Consider the following 23,451-nt stretch of genomic DNA (forward strand, 5'->3'; position numbering starts at 1 on the left):
TTAATACACTATACAATTCATTTACTTAAAGTATACAATTCAATGGCTTTTACTATATTCACAGATTCAACCATTACCATAATCAATTTTAGAACATTCTCATTACCCCTGAAAGAAACTCTGTACCCAGAGCCACCACCCCCAACACTCCCATTCCTCCTAGTGATAGGCAATCACTAATATACCCTCTGTCTGTTTCTATCTCTCTATTGATTTGCCTTCTCTGGACATTTTATACAAACAGAATCATACATTCTGTGGTCCTTTGTGACTGGCTTCTTTCACCTAGCATGTTTCCAAAGTTTATCCATGTGTGGTATGTATCAGTATTTCTTTTTACAGCTGAATAATATTTCATTGTATAGATATACCACAGTTTATCCATTTATCAGTTGATAGATATTTGGGTTATTTCCACCTTTTAAATATGATGACTAGTACTATTTAGCTATACTTTTAATATAATGAATAGCCAACATATTTTTATCCCTATTTCTTTACTTTATTCATCAATCTTATTAAATGGTAATGCTATCCTATATTCCCTTTTGGATACCTGTGAAAACAGATCTTTTTAAGATCTTCCATGTATCTTCTGCAAATGTCCTGTAGAGGATCTCTCTTCAGTGGGCTGGTATCCACTAAATTATCATTCCAGGAACCATTCCAAGGTTCCACACATTCTTCTATACATTTCAGAATTTCTTTATCGTGAGGAGATGTGATCTGAGCACCAGTTTCCCAATAAACCTAGATGACAGGTAAATACGACTATAAATACTGGAAATGTTGGCCAGATATTTTTAGCTACAGTAGGGATATTTGGCTTTATAAAGAAGCTTCCCAAATTAATTAAGTAGAAAATGTCAACATGGGACTAACTTTATACCAAAGGATGTTGATGATGATCCCACAGGGACTCTTCAATAAAATGATCATGTATTATTTTCACTTTTAGAAGTCTACTTTAATAACAATACAAGTAAAATATAATCTGGGTATCATTATGACAACATATTAATATGTATATACCATAGAATCCACTCATAGATCTATAACTATATACTGAAGATAATCTAAGAAATCATGGGATATCTATAAAATTTGATACTAAGAAATCTTAGCATGATAAAGGAGTTCTGTGATAAAGAAGAAATTATTTCTCAGTTAAAAGTATATGTCACAGCAGAGAAAGTCTATATCAGGAAGGATAATTAGCATGTTAATTATTACATATACATTTTGGTATATGTATTTTCAGCACTTAATGAATGAAAATACATTTCATTAAACCGTCAGTTTGCCAAGTAGCTTGATCAATAAGACATTAGGAACAGTTAACAAAAAAAAGCAAGAAAATGTATTTCTATAATTCATAGGATCTCAAAGTTAGAAGGGACTCTGCTTAGAGAATATCTATACTGACTTCAACCATATATGTGACAGGACTACCCTCTTTTGCATCCTGAATGAAGGAAAGAAGAATACATATATGGACTACGTACTAAGCTCTGTGCCAAACAAGATAGTAGACTAGATGACCTAAAAATTCTCATTCTATAGACACCTTAAAATGTGAGCTAATGTCAGAAAAACATTACCTAAAATGCATAGCTTAGTTCATAAGAAAAGGGAAAACTTCAGGCAATGGGAAAAAAAGAAAACCAAAGTGATTTAAGGCTGTGAGCTGATGCTGTGACTGCCTAGGGTTTGGGAACTGTCCACTTCTCCGGTTTTTGGGTTGCAATGCCATGTAGAAGGTAGGAAATTGGAGACCTGAAGATGTTCCCCCTTTCAGTAGAAATACAGAATAGAAGTTCTGCCCACTAGTATAGAAAGGTGTAAGGAAGCATGTCTATTCAACAGGTTTTTACAAACTTTCAAATCTGAGGTCTCAGTTAACACAGAAATTGCTCCCAGTAAGTGAAACTTCTAGTTCCTGTAGAAATTTAAAAATTTAAATTTTTAAATCACTGCTAAACCTTAGTTATAACACAGGTGCAGATTAAACATAACATTTTCATCGATCTGATTGGCAAAGACCAAAATGATAATATGGAAGGTATAGGATAAAGATCCTCATACATTGTTAGTGAGATTATCAATTGGTACAACCACCTTGAATACAGAATGATAAATTTTCTTTCACTGCTCCGAGTGATGCTCCCACATTCCAAGCCACAAAAAAAAAAAAAAAAAAAAAATTCTATCCATAGGTTCCTTCAGGAAAACTTATAAATGAAATTTATAAATTTACCATGAAAATTTATAAAACATGAGAAAGAACTTCTAGCCTTTCTCCTTGCTCATTTCTTCTTGCTTTGTATATGGATGTGATGCCTAGAGGTACAACCATTATATGAGGTTTACACTTGAAGGAAAGGCCAAAAAAAACCCTGCAGAGATGCCAGGCCCAACAACACTGAGCTACAGAACCCTGCTAGCAGCCACCTACCTGTGGACTTTACTTTATTTGTGACAAATAAATTCCTATCAGCTTAACCATTTTTGTGGATTTTCTGAACCTATTGCAGAAAGTATCCCAATCTGATATAATAAAAGAAAAATCCATGCAACAAAATATACCCATGAATAAACTTTAAAAGAAATATGAAGGGGAGGTGCATGGGTGCCTCAGTTGGTTAAGTGTCTGCCTTCAGCTCAGGTTATGATCCCAGGATCCTGGCATGGAGCCCAGCATAGGGCTGAGCAGGGAGCCTGCTTCGCCCTCTCCTATTCCCCTTGCTTGTGCTCTCTCTCTCTGTAAAATAAATAAAATCTTTCAAAAATATATGAAAAGGACAGGATGCCTGGGTGGTTCAGTCAGTTAAGCGTCTGCCTTTGGCTCAGGTCATGATCCCAGGGTCCTGGAATTGAGCCCCGCATCAGGCTCTTTGCTCAGCAGGGAGTCTGCTTTAAATATTAAAAAAATATTTAAAATGTTACTAGAGTATATAATAGAAGTTTTGAAAGAATAGAAAGATATATACTATTCATGAATAAAGAGACTCAATAAGTAATATAAAAATATTGAGGCTTCTTAGAGTAATCTACAAATGAGATATGATACCAATAAAAATGCCAAAATAACTTTTTTCCCAAATGGAAAACATATCATGATACTATGATTGGAAAAATATAAATAAAGTCAAAGTCAAATGATAACATGGGGGGAAAATACCTGCAAAACAGATAACCAAGAGCCACTTTTTATGTATAAAGGGTTCTCAAAAATCACTAAGAAAAAGAGCAACAGCCCAAGAGAAAAATGGACAAAACTTTCAACATACTTCTCAGGAAAGGGAAAACAAATATCATGCAAATATGGATGGCTGGGTGGCTCAGTTGGTTGGGTGTCTACCTTCAACTCAAGTCATGATCCTGGAGTCCAGGGATTGAGCCTTACATCAGGCTCCCTGCTCAGTGGGAGTCTGCTTCTCTCTCTGCCCCTTTCCTTGCTCATGCTCTCTCTCTCTCTCTCTCTCTTTCAAATAAAACCTTTAAAAAATACCATGCAAATAAATGAAAAGATGCTCAACCTTAGTTATAACACAGGTGCAGATTAAACATAACATTTTCATCGATCTGATTGGCAAAGACCAAAATGATAATATGGAAGGTATGGGATAAAGATTCTCATACATCGTTAGTGAGAATATCAATTGGTACAACCACCTTGAATACAGAATGATAAATTTTCTTTCATATGTCTTTAACTCAAAAGTTTCACTTCTAGAAATTTATTCTATAGTCAACAGTGCCACAGAAGTATATGTGCGCCACAAATGCAAGCCACTTACATAAATTTAAATTTTCTAGTAACCACATTGGGAAAGACAAAAAGAAACAGGTAAGATTAATGGTAATATACTTCATACAGCCCAATATATCCAAAATATTATCATTTTAACATGTAATCAATACAAAATTAATGAAATATTGTACATTCCTTTTTCATACTAAGTCTTTGAAATCTGGTGTGTATTTTACACTTTCAGCACATCTCAGTTCAGACTACTCATATTTTATTTTATTTATTTTTAATTTTTAAAAAGATTTTATTTATTCATGAGAGACACAGAGAGAGGCAGAGACATAGGCAGAGGGAGGAGTAGGCTCCATGTAGGGAGCCCGATGCAGGACTCCAGGATCATCACACCCTGGGCAGAAGATAAGCACTCAACCACTGAATCACCCAGGTGTCCCGAGACTAGTCATATTTTAAATGTTCAATAGCCACAGGTGGCTAGTGACTACCATGTTGGACAATGCAGGTATAATAGCTAATTTATTGAGCACTAGGCATTTTTCATGCAATATCCCTTTAATCCTTATTCTCACTCTATGGCCTTGGTTCTATTATTTTCCCTAGTTTGCAGATGGGGAATCTAAAGCATAGGGAAATGAACTTGTACAGGGTAATAAAGCTTCTGAATGGGGCAGACAGGTTTTAAACCCAACCCATAGTGTTAACTACTATTCTATACTGATTATATAAATCTACTTGCACACATGGATGAAGACATATGTAGAATAATATTCTATGTAGCACTGTTGATAAGTAGCAGATGATCAGAAACAAACTGTTCATCAACAGAGGATTGGTTAAATATATCAGGATTATGGGGAACCTGGGTGGCTCAGTTGGTTAAACATTCAACTCTTGATTTCAGCTCAGGCCATGATCTCAGAGTCATGAGATCAAGCCCCATGTCATGCTCCACGCTCAGTGCAGAGTCTACCTGAGATTCTCTCTCTCTCCCCATAACCATGTATTCTTTAAATAAATAAAATCTTAAAAAAATAAATCAGGATTCGTTTATATAGATTTTTAAAGATGAATGAGGCAGACCTATCTCCCTATCAATTGATTGATTGAGAGAATGATCTCTAAGACTATTTCATGCTGTTGCATGAAAAAAGCAAGGTGCAGAACACTCCATATAGTACTCTACCACTTATGAAAAAAAAATGTGGGAGTGACAAATACATATGTGATTACATGTACTGGGGGTAAACTAATACCAGAAACAGTATTTGCTTCTGAAAAGGGGTATGGGGTGGGAGGAGGGAGAAATGGGAGAGATACTTTTTACTATTTAACTTTATACACTAACTTTTATCCTTTTTACCTTATATTTTAAGAAAAAAAAATCTTTAAGGCCTTGAGGCTTTATGTGACAAATATGTTTGCCAGCAATGAATATCAAAACAAGACTAAGTCCCTTCATCCATGAGTTTGTACTGAGGAGTGGGGTTGGAGAAGGTCAAACAAGTCGAAAAAGAAACAATTCATCCTAAAGTAAGCAGATAATCAGAGATGGTGATAAATTTGTGAAGGAAATAAACAAGATGAGAAAGTCATTGGGGGAAGCCACTTTGGATAAGGAGGCCTGGGAAGATCTCTTCAAGGAAATAACATCTGGGCAGGAACCTGAAGGATGAAAATAAACAAATCTGCAAGATTAAGGAAGAGCAATGAAAGCAAAGGAAGACCATCTACAAAGGCTCAGAGATGGGAACGGGTTTGGTATATGGAGGACAAAGGAGAAGAAAGAAGAGACAGTGTGACCAGAATGCAGTGAGCACAGGAGGGGAATGAATGAAATGAGGCAGGAGGCAGTCCTGTAAACCCCAAAGAGTTTGGATTTTATTTGGAGAGTGAGAAGTCACTGGAGAATTTTAAGCAGGGAAGTAACATGATCTGTTCATATTTTAAAAGATCATCTGGCTGCTTGGTGGAAAATGGATTTTAGGGGGAACAATGGGAGCAGGGAAGAGAGCAGTTAGGATGCTCTAGCTCTGACAGAGGATAACAATGCTTTAGAATGGTTGAGGTAGAAGAAGTGAGCAGAAGCAAACATTCAACATACATTTTATTTTATTTTTTTAAAGATTTATTTATTCATGAGAGACACAGAGAGAGAGAGAGAGAGAGAGAGAGAGAGACAGGCAGAGACATAGGCAGAGGGAGAAGCAAACTCCCTGCAGGGAGCCCGATGTGGAACTCGATCCCAGGACCCCTGGATCACGCCCTGAGCTGAAGGCAGACGCCCAACCGCTGAGCTACCCAGGCATCCCTCAACATACATTTTAGAGGCAGAATCTGTTAAACCTGTTAGTAGTTTAAATGTTAGATGCTAAGGAAAAGGAGTAATCAAGAATAATCTTTGGTTTTTGTTTGGGTGGGTGGTAATGCCAATTTATAGAGACAGGGAAGAATGGGGGAGGAACACATTTGGGCATGTATGTGAGAGGCTGTGGGGGAATTAAGACTTCTAGAGACACTAATTCTGAAATGTCTGTTAGACATGCCAGTGGTATCAAGTACATCGCTGGATTTAGGAGTCTGATCTGATGCTCAGAGGAGAGATCTGGGTCTCAGCTCTCTTGGACAGTTGACTTCTCTTTCCTTACAACTCTCTTCTTATCCCTTTGGTTTTGATGGCACTAATCTCTCCTGGTCTTTCTATATCTCCAGCACTTCTTCTTTCTCCCTTCTCTTAAAGTTGATATTCCCTAGGGATCCCTTTTGGGCCTGTTTTTTTACTATATACTATCTCTGAGCCACTTATCCAAGTAAAAGACTTCCAAATATGCTTACATGTTCTAATATGTATGATGGACCCAAAATCTGTAACTTCAGCCTAGATTTCTCCCCCAAACAACAGATCTATATATCCCATTGCTTACAGGATGTTGCTACCTGGTTGACCCACAAATGCCTCAAATTTAGTATGTCCCAAACTGAATTCATCATGCTTCTTCTCTGCCTCTGTGCGTGGTAACACTACTCATTTAGCTAACCAGGACCAAAATCTTAAATTAGTATTAAATCTTCTTGTCCCCAGTTAAAAAAAAAAAAAGAGCTCAGTGTACCTCCCACACAAGAAGAGAAACAAATATAAAGTCATGCACTCATCAGCCAGGAGCCTCTAACACTGGCTCAATATTGTGCTGTATCCTCTGTTTGCCACTCTTTACCCTTCCCCACCCCGCTTTCTGCCCTGGAGACCGATACATCACATGGATCCTTTGGCCAATGGTACGTCCCAGTAGAAGACTGCAGGGAAAAGAGCATCAGATCAAGGTACTGTTTCTCTGGCTCATAGTTGTACACATTGAGAAGTAATAAGGGTCACCAGGGAAACACATTCTTAGAGAGCTGGTCCTCATGTTTTTATCTTCCTGTCCCCAACATCTAAGCCTGCTCCTCAGTGATGAGAATATACTCTGCGCATGTTATTTATTTATTTATTTTCATCTTTTTTTTTAAAGATTTTATTTATTCATTCATGAGAGACACCGAGAGAGAGAGGCAGAAACACAGGCAGAAAAAAAAAAAAAAAAGAAAGAAAGAAAGAAACACAGGCAGAAGGAGAAGCAGGCTCCATGCAGGGAGCCCATCGTAGGACTCGATCCCGGGTCTCCAGGACCATACCCTGGGCTGAAGGCGGTGCTAAACCGCTGAGCCACCCAGGCTGCCTGGTGCATATTATTTAAATTAAGGACTAAGAAATAAGCAAAAATTAGGAGACCAAGGTTTACCTTGTATCCATTGTCTTCTTTGCGGTTATGAGAAGCAGTAATCATCACACCTGCAACTGCTTTGAGCTCCTGGACTGCATATGGCTGAAAAAACAGTAACACCATAATTCCATTTTGCTTTCCAGGTACTTACACATTTGACATAAGAATAACCTTGATTAAATAGCGGGAGAAGACATTAAGACATAAATAGCCTAAAACTTTAACTAACAATCAACTCCACACTGAGTGGGATCTAACTAAAGTCATCTGTTAGGTCACCAATAGCTACCTAATTGTTAGACTGAATGGTTTTTTCCTCCTAGCCTAATTTTCCTTAGTCCTATAAACCTTTCTTATTATTTTGTTCATTTAACAGATATTTAATGAACACCTCCTATATGCCAGACTCTGGTAATATGAGTGGTGAGTATAATCTTAAAAATGTTAGTGTTGGAAGTTAGTTTAGGAATCATCTAATCTATCATATTTTACACATTAGAAAATCATAAGGGAGAAGATTCACAGGTAGAACATAGCTCTACTGACTTCCAGTGTGAAGATATTTACATATACTCCATGACCTTTATAACATATATAGGTCAACTCATCATCTTCTTCCCCAAGTTAATTCCCAGGTTGGATTTCCTTTGTTCTCTGTAGTAGCTATCGTTTGTCAGCCTAGGATGTTCCCCCTACCCCTTTTACCATCACATCTGATTCTTCTCCTCCTGGCCATAGGGATATGAACACAAGATCCAGGTCTGACCAGAGTAAATTATTTGCCTGATGATATGATTCAGAGACTGGCTCATAAAAGCCCGGTCAGTGTCCTTCCCCAAGATGTTTCTTCTGCAGCTAGTTCAGGAAAATTGCCTTTTTGACTCATGGTGATAAAGGGTGTAAATCTGGGACCACCAAAAATATCTTCCATATATATTAGAGCAAATCTATTTGTAATGAGAGAGGAAGGCCAACACACAGGAATTGAAGGTAGTTGGAACTGGCAAACCAAATAGCAGAATCCTACAGATATGGTCTAGATTTCTGGACCCTTCCTGTTTTCTGTATCCATTAGAGTTCATTATTTAGTGATTCCTGCCATTCTTTGAGCCACTCAATATATTTCCAATTAATCACTAGAATATTTTATAGAGACATCATCTATTCCTCAAGTATTTGAGAAAACTTGCCTATAAAATAATCTGGACCTGCCATTTTTAATTTGAAAAGATTTTTTAAAAATTCCATTTGAGGGACACCTGGGTGGCTCAGTTAGTTAAGCATCTGCCTTTGGCTTGGGCCATGATCCAGGTGTCCTAGGATCCAGCCAGGGAGTCTGATTCTCTCTCTCTCTCCCTCCCCACTGCTTGTTCTCTCTCTTTCAAATAAATAAATAAAATCTTTTAAAAAAATTCCAGTTGAGTTTCATTATGCTCTTCAGGTTTTCTATTTATTTTTAAAAATATTTTGTTTATTTATTTGAGAGACAGAGCAAGCAAGCATGAATGAGGGGCAGAGGCAGAGGGAGAGGGAGAAGCAGACTCCTCACAGATCAGGGAGCCTGATGTAGGGCTCAATCCCAGGACCCCAATATCATGACTTGAACCATAGGCAGATGCTTAACCAACTGAGCCACCCAGGTGCCCCTAGGTTTTCTATTTCTTATCAGTTTTGATGTATCAATTATTGTAGGAAACTGGCCATTTCATCTAAGCTTTCATATTTATTTGCGTAATGTTCAAAATACTGTAGTTTTCTTAATCTCTACTGTATATATTATGCTCCCTTTTAATTTGTCTATCTCTTTTTTTCTTGAGCATCCTTGACAAAGGATGGTCTATTTTTATTAATCTCTTCAGAGAGTCAACTTTTGCTTTTATTCATGCCCTGTTTTTTAAAATTTTCTATTTAATTTATTTTTTCTTCAGAACTTCACTCCTCTCTTTCTTTTACTTTATTTAGATTAAGTCTATTTTGGTTATAACATACTCAGTTAAAGGGTTTTAGCTCATTATTTTTTCATCTTCCCTTTTTCTGATATGTTCATTAAGTCTATATATTTCCCTTGAAGTAGGGCTTTAGTTATATTCCATACTTATTGCTATTTATTATTTTTATTATGGCTTAGTTTCAAATATAGGTAGTCCTTGTTTTGCACAGTTCAAGATACATGAATTTCTGGTACCATGTTAGCTAAATAACATCCAACAACACGGTCAACAACAACACAGTCTCCTAACAACACATTTAAATTTCAGTCACCATAGTATATTAACTGTGAGAAACTGCATCAAGTGTAAACTTGCTAGTTCCTCAGTCTACAAATAGTATGTATATAAGAACTCTATCATGATCAATGACCAATCATATCACTATGTTAAAGTCTGTCAGTGATATGTGCATCTGTTATCAGCTCTCAACAGACAGCAAAGCATGTAGTTGTGTTGCCTCCTTAACTCCTGGTGATAAATCCATGTGATAGGGTACAAAAATGAATAACTGAAAGAAAGACCTGGCCAATAAATATGAGAGTGCAGCAAAGAAACAAAGTAACAACAATGGAAGGGAAATTTGAATCAAACATAAATGGAATTATAGAAAAAAACAGTTAGGAATGTTGACATTGCTGTCATTCAAGAGACTCTAGACATGCAACCCGATGAATTTAGTGAACATATGGATATAAAAGGAATGTGGTTGTGATGAAAAGGATGAAGATGTCCCAGGGGAAGTGATATTGGCAAACAAAGCTCACATTAAAGGAACTCTCAGAGAAAAATCACAATATTGAAAGCACAACAGATAAAATATGGGAAGCTGATCGAAACTTATTAGGAACATGATAATTCACCAAGACATAGATAGAAAGGATGCTCACTCATATTAAGTTATACAACAAAAAGTAAGTACTGTTCATACTCTTTATCTACCTACCAAGTAGGTTACCTAAATCTGTCTATCTAGACACACAGTCTATCTACCTAAGTAATCTCTATACCCAACATGGGGCTCAAACTCATGACACCAAGATCAAGAGTCACATGCTTTTCCAACTGAGCCAGCCAGATGCCCCTGTACTGTTCATACTCTTGATAAATTTTTTCCAAGAAATAAAATATTTTATTATCAATGTTTTTAATGTTTTAATTAGAGTGTACTAAAATAACCATCAATTTTACTATTTTTTTCTTTTCCTTATACATTTTTAACCAAGAAGAGGGTATTAATGTTTTGACAAAAAATTTTAAAGTTCACAGAACAGTTGTAATTTTTCCATTTTTTTTTAAAGATTTTATTTATTCGTTTGACACAGAAAGAGAGAGAGAATACAAGCAGGGGGAGCAGCAGGCAGAGGTAGAGGGAAAAGCAGACTCCCCGCTGAGCAGGGAGCCTGAGGTGGGGCTTGACCCCAGGACCCTGAGATCACAATCTGAGCTGAAGGCAGACACTTAACTGAGCCACCCAGGTGCCCCTCTATTGTTTATTAAGGATCACTGTACATGGTTTCAGCTTGTAGTTGTCTTTATAGTCCTGTACTCCAATGCAAAGCAAGGACTGCTTATAGTTTCTCATCTTTATTATGATATCTTCCTTAATCCAGGAATTATTTATAACTATGTTTTTAAAATTCCAAATATATGGAGTATTGTGAGTTTCTTATCTCTAATCTCATTGCATTGGGGTTCAGGACCATGGCTTGATAAGCAGTTCTCAGATATTTATTGAAATTTCCTTTGTGGCCTTACTTGGTAAGAATGAATATCCTGCCATTACTGAATACAGGGTTTTCACACACCGCCCCCACTCAGATCAAGCATGTTAATAGTGTGTTCAAATTTATCCTCAGTCATTTTTATCTGCTTGATAAATCAGTTTCTGAAAGAAGAGTATTAAGACATCAGACCATTACTGTGGACTTATCTTGTTATAGATCAAATTCTTTGGTGGGCCAGCACATGCTTGTTGAATGAAAATAAGCTCAGAGCAATATTTGTTTTCCTTCTTTGGTCCTTCATATCACTTAATAGAGAACTACGAGCATGACAAAGATGTGAATTCCAGTTGAATTAAGAAATCTTTTCAAGAGCAACAAATTGTACAATCAATAACATGGCACACTTACTACAAAAGGTGTAGGAACATATCTTGAAAAAAGGTACACAGGAACATCTTTGGCCAGTAAGACTGCAGCAGTGAGTTTAGCAAGTCTAAAAAAAGAGAGAGAGAGAGAGAGAGAGAGAGATTTCACTTAGTTTTTAGCTTACCATACATTTTAAAACCCAAACTTCCATAAATATTTCATATTGTAATTATTCTGAATATATAGTAGCCTAATACAACCAATTCTTACAATCACTGGTTATTTAGGCTTCATGCTCCAACTTAAAAACATTAAGTAAGATTTTTTTAAAAAGGAACTTAATAAGAAATAGAACTGATATTTTAATTTCTTCCTTTTTCCTCATTCATCTTTTGATGGCTCCTTTACTAAGAAATAAAACCCCAAAAAGGCAAGAAAGAATGGAGGAAAGTGAAATAAGAGACTTGGATAAACACAAATGCTTAATTAACCCCTGAAAAAGGTATCACTATCTCATGATTATCTATGTGTGAAAATACCCCAAAACTAATTAAATAGGAGAATAATGAGAGAATACAAGCTGTATAATCACTTCTACTGAATGTTTTTGCCAAAATATAAAAATCATAAGCTATGATGGTGTCATTCTAAATACTAACTCTATTTAAAAATTTTAATCCTGCCTGTAAGAGCTAAAGGTTATACTAGAAGGTTTAAAATGCTTCTATTTGAGCTCCAAAATAAACATCAGCATGTTATCACATTTCTATTTGACAGTTTCCCATTTCAGAAATCCTCCTAATTTTTTTTTCAGGCTTTACTCCAATCCAACTTAATCTCTGAAACAATTAACACTGTACCTCTGGCTGCTGCAGCTGCTAGTTACTTGACCTCGGGTGTCATACCCAACAACAAAGCCTCTCTGCTTGAAGTCTGAGAAACATCTTTCAAGGTATTTGTACATTCCCTGAAGCAGATAAACACAAAAGATTAGTTCCGACTAATACCTGCATTTTCCATAACTTAAGATCTATTATTTTTATGTGTAGTGTGCCACTTACTGGTTCATAGGAAACTGGCTTCCGCCTTTATGCTCATATATACCAGTATGGGAACAGTACTGTTCAGTCTTCAAATATGAGATGACAAACATTTATTTCCTCAAGTTTCAGATACATTTTCTATCACAGAAATATCAATTATGTAACTATAAAAGCCATTATGATATAAAACATTAGGGAAAAAAGAAGGGACAGAGAGTGAGTATGTTTAAAAAAATCGTTAGAAGAACCAAAAGAAAATGTTTCTTGCCTTAAGGCTACAGAGAACAGAATCTTGATCATTTTAGGCTCTGCTAAATCATAAGACTGAAGCCAACCAAAAAGATTTGAGCTACTTATGAGAAACATTTTTTTTTTTTTTGAGAAACATTTTTAATCAGCAACATTAACCTTCATTAGGACCTTTCTTGGGCAGCCCGGGTGGCTCAGTGGTTTAGCACCGCCTTCGGCTGGGGCGTGATCCTGGGGACCCGGAATCCAGTCCCATGTCGGGCTCCCTGCATGGAGCCTGCTTCTCCCTCTGCCTGTGTCTCTGCCTCTCTCTCTCTGTGTCTCATGAATAAATAAATACTAAGAAAAAGAACTTTTCTTTCTTCTTTTCTTTTCTTTTCTTTTCTTTCTTTTTTTCTTCTTTCTTTACCTTTTTAAAGATTTTAAGTAATCTCTACACCCAACATGGGGCTTGGAACTCACAGCCCAGAGATCAAGAACTGCACATTTTAGGGATCCCTGGGTGGCGCAGCGGTTTAGCGCCTGCCTTTGGCCCAGGGCGCCATCAGGATCAAATCCCACGTCGGGTTCCCGGTGCATGGAGCCTGCTTCTCCCTCTGCCTGTGTCTCTGCCTCTCTCTCTCTCTCTCTCTCCCTCTCTCTCTCTGTGACTATCATAAACAAATAAAAAAAAAAAAAAAAGAAAAGAATTGCACATTTTACTGACTGAGCCAGCCAATGCCCCATTAGAACATTTTTTTTTCTTTAAGATTTTATTTTATAAATTCATGAGACACAGAGAGAGAGAGAGAAGCCGAGACACAGGCAGAGGGAGGAGAAGGCTTCCCACATGGAGCCCAGTGTGGGACGCGATTCTGTATCTGGAATCATACCCTGAGCCCAAGGCAGGCGCTCAACCGCTTAGCCACCCAGGCGTCCCCCTATTAGAGCATTTCTTAAGATTGCTGATCCCATTAGTAATTCCTTAGTTTTAAAATCTCACAGAAAGAAAACTTCATGAACTAGGAAATTTGCAGTTAATGGTGACCAAAAAAGAAATGAAATATTTAATATTTAAAACATCACAGTGAGGGATCCCTGGGTGGCGCAGCGGTTTGGCGCCTGCCTTTGGCCCAGGGCGCGATCCTGGAGACCCGGGATCGAATCCCACATCGGGCTCCCGATGCATGGAGCCTGCTTCTCCCTCTGCCTGTGTCTCTGCCTCTCTCTCTCTCTCTCTGTGTGTGACTATCATAAATAAATAAAAATTAAAAAAACAAAACAAAAAAAAACCATCACAGTGATAAACTAAAACCATTTAACTATCCTATGAATGATTTGCTAACCTTAATAAGTTCTTTCATCTCTAAAAATAACACTTTATATTGTTATAGTTGTTTAAAACCACTTTCACAAATGTTGCCACATTTAGTCCTTACGACCTCAAAGGGAAGGAATGTAGATATTTTTTCTATTTTTGTCCATCTTTCAACATCTCTTCAAAGAAAGAGGAGACAGTAAGATTGAAGCTCCACTTAACAACCTGCCCAAGGCCATTCATTCAACTAAAACTATGTTATTCTAATTTATTGAAGACCTACCCTATGGCGACACTGCTAAGAAACAATGTGGCAGTGCCAAATGAGGCCCTAGTGACTTTTGAACCTGTTTTTTTCATGACTCTTTCAAGTATAATTATTCTTTCCAACCAACTTCTGAAAGAGGGTTTCAACTACCTCCATTTTGGCCTCAGTCTGTATACTCTATTTGATTAAGCTCTTCTTTCCAGCTTATCTCTTAAAATCAGGCAAAAGACTTGGCTGGCAAAGCATCCTGTGACGGAACCAAAACTACCTATCCCTCAAATAATAATGTCAACAAGACCCTGCATGAGTGACCCCAAGAAAATAATCAGTTTGATCTTTACTGCCCACCTGCACATACTCCTACTTTTGTCCCACATTTTCCTTATATAAGCTTCGAAGATTTTTCAGCACTTTGGAGACAGTCTTTGAGATGGTAAGTCCACTGCCTTCCTAGTGTTGGCCTCATAAATTCCTTTCTTGTTTCACCACCACTTGTCTCTGCCTTTGGATTTTGTCAGTGGCAAGTGGCCAAACCTGGTCTACTTAGGACCCTCAGAGCCAGGTGCTCTTGCACTCCTGTACTCCAGTTACACTCCCAATGAGTGTGTGTGTATGTGTATGTGTGCATGCACGCATGCTTAACCTAGCCCACTAATTGGTTAGTTTCACTAATTTATTTCTAATGATGATGCTATCTTAAAATCTCACAGAACTTCCTATTATTCTCTGGTATAAAAATTTATCGTATCTTAAAACCCCTATTCCTAGATCCTGAAAAGGGTTAGGGTAAAAGAATCAGATTCCATTAGGCTTTTCCATTTCACACATGGAATTTCAAGTCCAGTAAAAAATTTACACTTCCACAGAAACTGATTTTCAAACACTCCTCCAACCCTTTTTGTAAAGTCAAGGATCTTCATTTAAAATGAAAGCTTATGAGGAAACCAATTTATTAAAAAGAGTAAGCTGATATATCTCTGGATGAGGAAAAGTAAGGGGACAGAGGTGCAGGAAGTGGCACATATCCTACCCATTTAATCATTTTGTCATCACTTCTTCCTCATCCCCTGCATTAGCCTTTGCCTTTGAGAATTCTTTTACAACGAGGCTAAAAATGATTTACTGTTTGGCAGTATTGATTAGAATTGTATCTACTGAGCAGTTCTCTAGCCCAGAACTATTTTTAGTATATGCTAAATGTGTTTTAGCCTCAAGTGTAGTTCCTTAAAGCTGTGAGAATGATTCACTAAAAAAGAAGTAATTTGCTTCTAGAGAAAGTTTTATAAAAATGGGGAGAAACAAATCATATATCATACACTGTCTTAAAGAATTCTCAAATGGATATGGAAAACCACATTAAAAGGAAATATTTTCAACGAAAATTTGCAAATACTCTGGTTAACCTTTATCAATGGCTATATGCCAAAATGAGTAATTCTTTTTTTCTATCTTTGTTTCTCTGTATTAATTGGAAATGTCAATATCCATTTCCTGATTGCAAATGCAAAGTAACATTGTCAAGAGTTTGACAATGGTAGCCAAAAGAACTCTTAATCAAAAAATTAGTCTATGACCTTGAAGATACACAAATGACTTCTAAGATAAATGTTGTGCAAGACCAAAGGTCAGCATTTATCCCACATTTTTTATTTATAAGTACCTTCCTAGATATAAGTTTGTCTGTGGTTTTTTTTTAGAAAGGCACTACCTAATTTATAAAGCCAAAAAATACAGTGAGAAAAAGTATATATATAATACTTTGTAATACTTACCTGTGTTGACTGTATTACCGTAAGGTCATTAATATAGCAAAATCCTGCCCCCATAGCAGAACGAAGTCCTGCAGTCCCAAAAGTCATTCGGCAACAAAGACGATCTCGCAGTTCCTTGTTCATCCCATTCCGTAACAGATTTTCAATCTGCTCTTTTGTTTTCGGATTCTATAAAAAAGTATTCAGATTAATCAGGATCATAAGCAGATTCCTAATGTGAAGCCCATCTGAGGAGCCAGCTAAGTATGCATATATCACAAGGTTCTAGACAAACTATAAATTCCACAGTGCTACTGGTCAATCTTAGTATGTATAGTAAAACAATACCAGCCATTCACTGAGTCCCCCAAGGAGCCAAGCCCTTACTGAAGTCGGATTTACATATCTCTAATTGTCATAGCATTTTTTGTAACAATATTCAAGAATTTTTTAACAAATTGTCAAATTGATAAACTTAAGAGCTGTGGATCCAAAATAAGCCTCCTAGTCAAAAAATAACATTAATTAAATTGGAGTCTATATTAAGTCTTAAAAGAAATATGGAAGTTATTGGGTAAAAGCCATTCAACACATGCCTACCAACTGCTTCCTAAATCTCTGCCATTCAGAATGACCAGATAAGCCTTCCTGCTCTTTAAAGTCACAGGAAACCATTCAGTGTATCTACAGTAAAGGTGATCATAAAAAGGTCTTAGATGTTAAATGTGGATTTAGTTAAGAATGAGAATGAAAATTCAGTCCAAACTTGGCTTGCGAAGCAGGACACACTAACATCTATATTTTAGGATTCTGTGTTTTATTATCACATCCTTTACCTTATTTTCATAAAGCTCAAAGATGCCCTGACTGATATAGGACTTCACAAACAAATAGCAAACTTAAAATAGAAATACAATTATAATTAGAATAAAATTTGAATGAAATTTTCCAGTATTTTCTTTTCAAGAGTAAGAGTCAAATATTATGAAAATAAAGTAAACCACAACTCCCTTCCATGCTATGTATAGTATGGATTTAGTCCATACTAACAACTTAGATCTTCTACATTTATAGCCTATACAATGATGAATGAATATTCAGAATATTCGGAATGATAAACCAAGGCACCTAATAGGTGCATATTTGTACTTGCAAAGTACAAAAAAAACAAAACCCCAAAGTACAAATAGAGCATATCTGTACTTGCAAAGAAATAAAAACATATTAATAAATAATTTAAACAAAAAGGTTTTCTGGTTATAATGGAATTAAAGTAACCGGAGTAATGCCACAAACTAATGAGAAGCCATGAGCATTCTGATTAACTGAAATTGTAATCTGCTAAAAATGGATAAACTATACAACATATATATTTATATATATACATATATATACAGACACATAAAACCTTGATTCAAAGAATCTCCATTTTATAAATGGCACACACTAACAAATACATGGGCTACATAAAAATATGCATAGCTATTTTTTTTTAAGATTTTATTTATTTATTTGGTAGGGGCATGAGCAGAGGGGCAGAAGGGGAGGGAGAAGCAGGCTCCCTGCTAAGTAGGGAGATCATGACCTGAGCCGAAGGCAGACACTTAACCAACTGACACCAGGTGTCCCAAAATATGAATAGCTATTAAGAATCTAAACAATAAGATTACCTGGGCAACTATATATTATTTCAATGTCTAATATATGACCAGACTTGATACAGAGGTCAAAGAGACTTGAAGAGGGCTAACAAGCCCAGGTGGCTCAGCGGTTTAGTGCCGCCTTCAGTCCAGGGCCTAATCTTGGAGACCCAGGATTGAGTCCCATGTCAGGCTCCCTACTGGAGCCTGCTTCTCCCTCTGTCTCTCTCTGTCTCTCTCTCTCTCGTTAATAAATACATAAAATCTTTTTTTTAAAAAAAGAAGAGGGCTAACATTGAAAAACAAGTATAAGAATGACAAAAACTGAAGACTAAAAAACCTCCATTCTGTAGAGGGTATGTGACAGTGTCATATAATTAGTGACATTGAAATTGGGATAGTCCTGGGGCATCTGGCCGGCTTAGTCAGAAGAACATGAGACTTTTGATCTCGAGGCCATGAGTTCAAACCCCATGTCGGTTGTAGAGATTACTAAAATTAAACAAATTAAAAAAAAACAAATTGGGATACTCTTTTTAAAGTTTGCAACAATTATCAAGATTTAAACTGCATATGACTTTTGGCCCATAAACTTCTCTGTCCACAGCAATATCTTCACCCAAACAAAAAGATTTATTTATTCATACAAGAATGTTGATTAGAGCATTTTACTGGGAGTAGTATTATTACCACTATATTGATAACAAAATTAAGATTTAGAGAGGGAGCCTAAGTAACCTGGAGTTAATATTGGAGGTTTAGACAAGATTTGAATGCAGGTTGGTCTGGCTCTAAATCCTAGAAACAACAAAATAACTATGTAGGGCAGGCTAGTGATGCTTCTAATAATAATAAACTCTAACTAAAAAGTAAAACATTATTCCTTTTAATTACAGCCATATAAAAATGATCTACCAGACATGAATACTATTAGGGTACTGAGTACTTCCTAATGTTTAACTGCACAACTACCACAGTAAGGGCCTAAACATTCCATTCTCCATTATAAACACTGCAACCAGTCCTAACCTTATTCCTGGTTCTGAAAAATCCTGTGAAGTAGAAAAAATAAAAATGGATTAAAAATCATGATGCATAGACGTAAGTATATTTTTATGGTAAAAAGTGCTAAGTAATTACAGTGACAGGCATATGTAAAGTTAAATCTACTTTAACTCAGATTTCTCCACTATTTCATTGCTAGACATTAAATTAGATGTTGATGTTACAGATGTTTAAAAATAGACCTAAAGGGCTTTATATGTAGCCATGATTATCATATATTTTCCATTCAGATGAAATTGCATTTGTATTTTGTTGTTAAAATCTTCAAATAACCATGTTTTTTACAAGCTATCCTATATGAAGATTCTAAAGAACTACAAATTATTTTTTTAAACATCATTTCCACACAGAACTCGGATGTAGTAAATGAAAAGCAGAAATGTGTATAAAGTGTTTTAATTTATGTAAAAAGAGGTATGTGTATACTTATATATCATTCCAGAAAAAACCCGTGCAAATAAATATAAGAGGCTAAAAATGGTGATTACCTCTGATGGGAAACCAGGAGTGAGGTCTGAGGTAGAAAAGTGACATTTTAATTGAACAGCCTTGGTACTATTTGGATATATTATGGATGTATTACTTATTTTATGGTAAAAACTAGATAAGTATGATGGCTGAGAAAAACTACTATTTGTATGTTTACATGAATACTTTTTATCTCATAAATTGTTCTTTTTAGAACAGTACCCATAAAAGACTATTAGTAAAATGTATATTAGAGCTTTCTCAAATATAAATTATTGTTTGCTTTCTAAATGTACTCTCATTTTTTTTAAAGATTTTATTTATTTATTCACTCATGAGAGACACAGAGAGAGAGGTAGAGGGAGAAGAAGCAGGCTCCCTGAAGACAGCCTGATGTGGGACTCAATCCCAGGACTCCAGGATCAGGACCTGAGCCAAAGGCAGAAGCTCAACTACTGAGCCACCCAGGTGCCCCTGTACTTTCTTATTTACAATGCACTCATTACTCAGGAGGAGCAGCGAATCAGCCAAAAAAGAAAAAACTGGTTCAACTGGTGTCAACTGTAAAGAAAGTGCCTCTAAAATTATCCTGTAAGTCTGTGGAGAAGTTATATGATTTACATACTTTTTGGTAATGCACTTATTGATCTATCATATAAAATGAAAATTAATTTTTTTAGAAAGTAAATGCATTCAATCTGAACTAAATTTGCTCTTAACTAGCATATCTTAGAATCCTAATAATTTTAGTACCCCAAAATAGTAATCTTGCAGAAAATCCAAAAAAATTTTAGTGACCGCTAGCATTTTCTATACTTCATTGGGAATAAAGCTGATTGTCTAGTAGGAAATCAGTAAGCTAGAGAATACAAAATTAAAGCCATGCATTATTTTCAAATTTTACCTGTTTACCCAAAATTTTCCTTTAGGTTCTAATCTATGGATTGCTGCAACTTTATATGGATGAAATGAAGAAAATACAGTGTCTTCTTACATAATACTCTGTGGAATTCTGTTTTTTCCATAGTGTAGGTCCATAAAGCCCAAATTCAAAGAAAACATGAAAGAACTGATTTACCAAAAAACAAAAGAAAAAAGAAAGGCAGCACTTTATATATATTTATTATATATATATATAAAGAAGTACCTCTTTTAACATACTTCTTACAAACTTACAAACTCTCATAGATGTGAATAAAGCTATATACCAGATCAAAGCCACTCCAACTCTGCCTGCCATCAAATGAAAGTATTCACCCAAGCTTTTCTGAACCTAATCTATTCATAATTAGGGGTTTCTATATTATTTATGTGTAATAAATATAAATATACATAAAAATATATAAAAGTAGTTAATCATCATTATATAAAACAAATCAAGTATGCCAATGAGGAATTCACCTATAAATCTTCTTTCCTAACTCTTTTATAAACCTAATATTTGTATAATTTTTATACAACTTGAATCTACTCTATTTGTATTCTAGTACTAAATCTAACAGCTTAAAAACAATTTAAAATGTGAACTTCATTGTTTAGAAGATTAGAACAGATCTAAAAGAACATAGTATGTATTTACAATCCAAATCCTAATATTGTTATATATCTAAAGATGAGGCAATATACAAAACTGACTTTGTAGTGGCTCAAATATATCCAACGGCAAAGCTGTATATAACATTTGAAAATGTTACTGACAGAGGCTAGTGTTCTAAACATAAACACCAGTTTTATTTACAGAGAAAACATATTTAAGTTTATTTCTTTTTTTAAAAAATGTTTTATTTATTTATTCATGAAGACAGAGAGAGAGAGACACACACACAGAGGAAGAAGCAGGCTCCTTGCGGGAAGCCCAATGCAGAACTTGATCCCAGGACCTCTGGATCACAACCTAAGCCAAAGGCAGACAGACACTCAACTGCTGAGCCACCCAGGCGTCCTTTAAGTTTATTTCTAAACAGAAGTTAAAATAGGAAACTGCTGTCTGAAAATCTGAAGGGTAAATGCAACTGACATTTACTTCTCAGGGTCAGCCAGCTTGAAGATCCAAATCTAGAGACCTGAAGCAGAACATGTTTTTCCCAACTAGATGCTTCCTTATTGAATCCAAAATATATCTTGCTAACCAATAATTTTTTCCCATTTAAGGGTCTTTGTGTAATTATAAATTTAATTTGTCCATCTTTAAATTTTTTTTCATATTGAAGTATATAGTTGACAGAAAGCATTATATTAGTTTTAGGTATAAAACACAGTGATTCAATAATTCTATAGATTACAAAATGTTCACCATGGTAAGTGTAGTTAGTTATACCATCTGTCATATCATGTTAACACAATATTACTGACTATATTCCTTATGCTGTACTCTTCATCTCCGTAACTGGAGAAATTCCATAACTGGAATTTTGTATTTTTCACAATCCTTTTTGCCTATTTTGCACATGCCCCCACCCCTCTCTCCTCTGGCTACCACCAGTTTGTTCTCTGTATTTATGAGTCTGTTTTTGGTTTTTGTTTGTTCATTTGTTTTGTCTTTTGATTCCAAATATAAGTAAAATAATTTATCTTTTTAAAAAATGTATAGAAATTGGATTAAATTAAATTGGCTTAGATAAATCTGAATGAGTATCCTTGTCATATAAAGTGAGATTTCATTATTAATAATTGGCTTAATAAACTCTGAGAAATAATCACTTAATGAATATAAAAATTATATCCAGGAAATAAATATTCTAACTATTCAAAAAGCAGAAAATATGATTTCAAATATAATATATTATCATCTAAGTATAATACCAAATATACCAAAATTAGTGTGAAAGATCAAAATGTTGATTATTTCAAAAATTAAGATTACATAGACATAGTCTTTTTTTATTTTTTAATTTATTTTTTATTGGTGTTCAATTTACTAACATACAGAATAACCCCCAGGACACAGTCTTTTTTCTAACAAAGCACACACACTGAGCTGAATTTTACTGTTCAATAACATAGTCATACTCAAGTATATATTAAACTTTAAACAAAAAATATTTCTCATATAAGGCAATCAAAATAAAACATTTCAAATGTTTGCTGTTTTGCTCTAGGTATTCTGATACTTTTCTTGACTAAAACTGCTCTTAAAAACTAGTCTTAATTTTAAAAAAATAACAGAAAAAACAATATCTCAGTAGATGCAGAGAAAACATTTGAAAAAATTCAACACCCAATAATTATTTTTAAATTTCTCACTAAATTTTTAATGTAATTCCAGGAGGATCTAACCAAGAGAAAAGAAACATGTTCACACAAAGATCTGTAAGTGAATTTTAATGGTAGATTTATTCTTAACAGTTGAAACCAGTTGTCCATCAATGAATGAACAGATTGTTGTACATCCATAAAATGGAATAACATTTAGCAATAAAAAGGAATAAACTGATGAAATAGACAACAAAATGGATAAATCTCATAAGCATTATGTTAAGTGAAGGAAGCCAGACACAAAAAGTCTATAACTTGTATGATTTTTGCAAATGCAAACTATAGGAACAGTAAAGAACTATTAAAACTCAACAATAAAAAAACTCACCCAATTTAAAACGAGGCAAAGGGGGATCCCTGGGTGGCGCAGCGGTTTGGCACCTGCCTTTGGCCCAGGGCGCGATCCTGGAGACCCAGGATTGAATCCCACGTCAGGTTCCCGGTGCATGGAGCCTGCTTCTCTCTCTGCCTATGTCTCTCCCTCTCTCTCTCTGTATGACTATCATAAATAAATAAATAAATAAAATTTTAAAAATAAAAAAATAAAAAAAAAGAGGCAAAGGAGGGGCACCTGGGTGGTTCAGTTAGTTGAGTGTCTGACTTTGGCTGGGGTCTGATCTTGGGATCCTGGGATCGAGCCCCTGGGATGGGCTCCGCATCAGGATCCCTGCTCAGCAGGTAATCTGCTTCTCCCTCTCCCCCTCTCTGACCCCACGTGTGCTCTCAAATAAATAAAATATATATTTTTAAAGATTTTATTTATTTATTTATGAGAGACACAGAGAGAGGCAGAGACATAGGCAG

General features: G+C 35.6%; 1 protein-coding gene and 1 long non-coding RNA gene across 7 annotated transcripts in view; one reads left to right on the top strand and one right to left on the bottom strand.

Annotated features, from left to right (window-relative positions):
- The window catches only part of LOC140614991 (uncharacterized), a 57,886-nt gene that overhangs the window by 33,437 nt on the left and 998 nt on the right, over positions 1–23,451 (top strand). For 2 of the 6 annotated variants that reach the window (XR_012015676.1, XR_012015673.1), the window contains 2 exons: positions 12,426–12,563; positions 19,706–19,983. This is a non-coding gene — a long non-coding RNA (uncharacterized lncRNA). Of the gene's footprint in view, positions 1–5,145; positions 7,091–7,906; positions 7,954–12,425; positions 12,564–19,705; positions 19,984–20,321; positions 20,584–22,657; positions 22,702–23,451 lie in introns of those variants that run through there. The other 4 variants (XR_012015678.1, XR_012015674.1, XR_012015675.1 and 1 more) reach the window with 4 other exon arrangements.
- PGM2L1 (phosphoglucomutase 2 like 1) overlaps positions 1–23,451 on the bottom strand; it is a 55,118-nt gene that overhangs the window by 15,922 nt on the left and 15,745 nt on the right. The window contains exons 2-6 of the mRNA XM_072794556.1: positions 16,241–16,408; positions 12,472–12,578; positions 11,654–11,738; positions 7,549–7,632; positions 557–750 (exon numbers count right to left, since the gene is read on the bottom strand). Coding sequence (XP_072650657.1) covers positions 557–750; positions 7,549–7,632; positions 11,654–11,738; positions 12,472–12,578; positions 16,241–16,408 — 638 coding nt within the window. The remainder of the gene's footprint in view (positions 1–556; positions 751–7,548; positions 7,633–11,653; positions 11,739–12,471; positions 12,579–16,240; positions 16,409–23,451) is intronic.

The sequence above is a fragment of the Canis lupus genome, chromosome 23 (assembly GCF_048164855.1).
Source record: "Canis lupus baileyi chromosome 23, mCanLup2.hap1, whole genome shotgun sequence".
NCBI classification, from domain to species: Eukaryota; Metazoa; Chordata; class Mammalia; order Carnivora; family Canidae; genus Canis; species Canis lupus.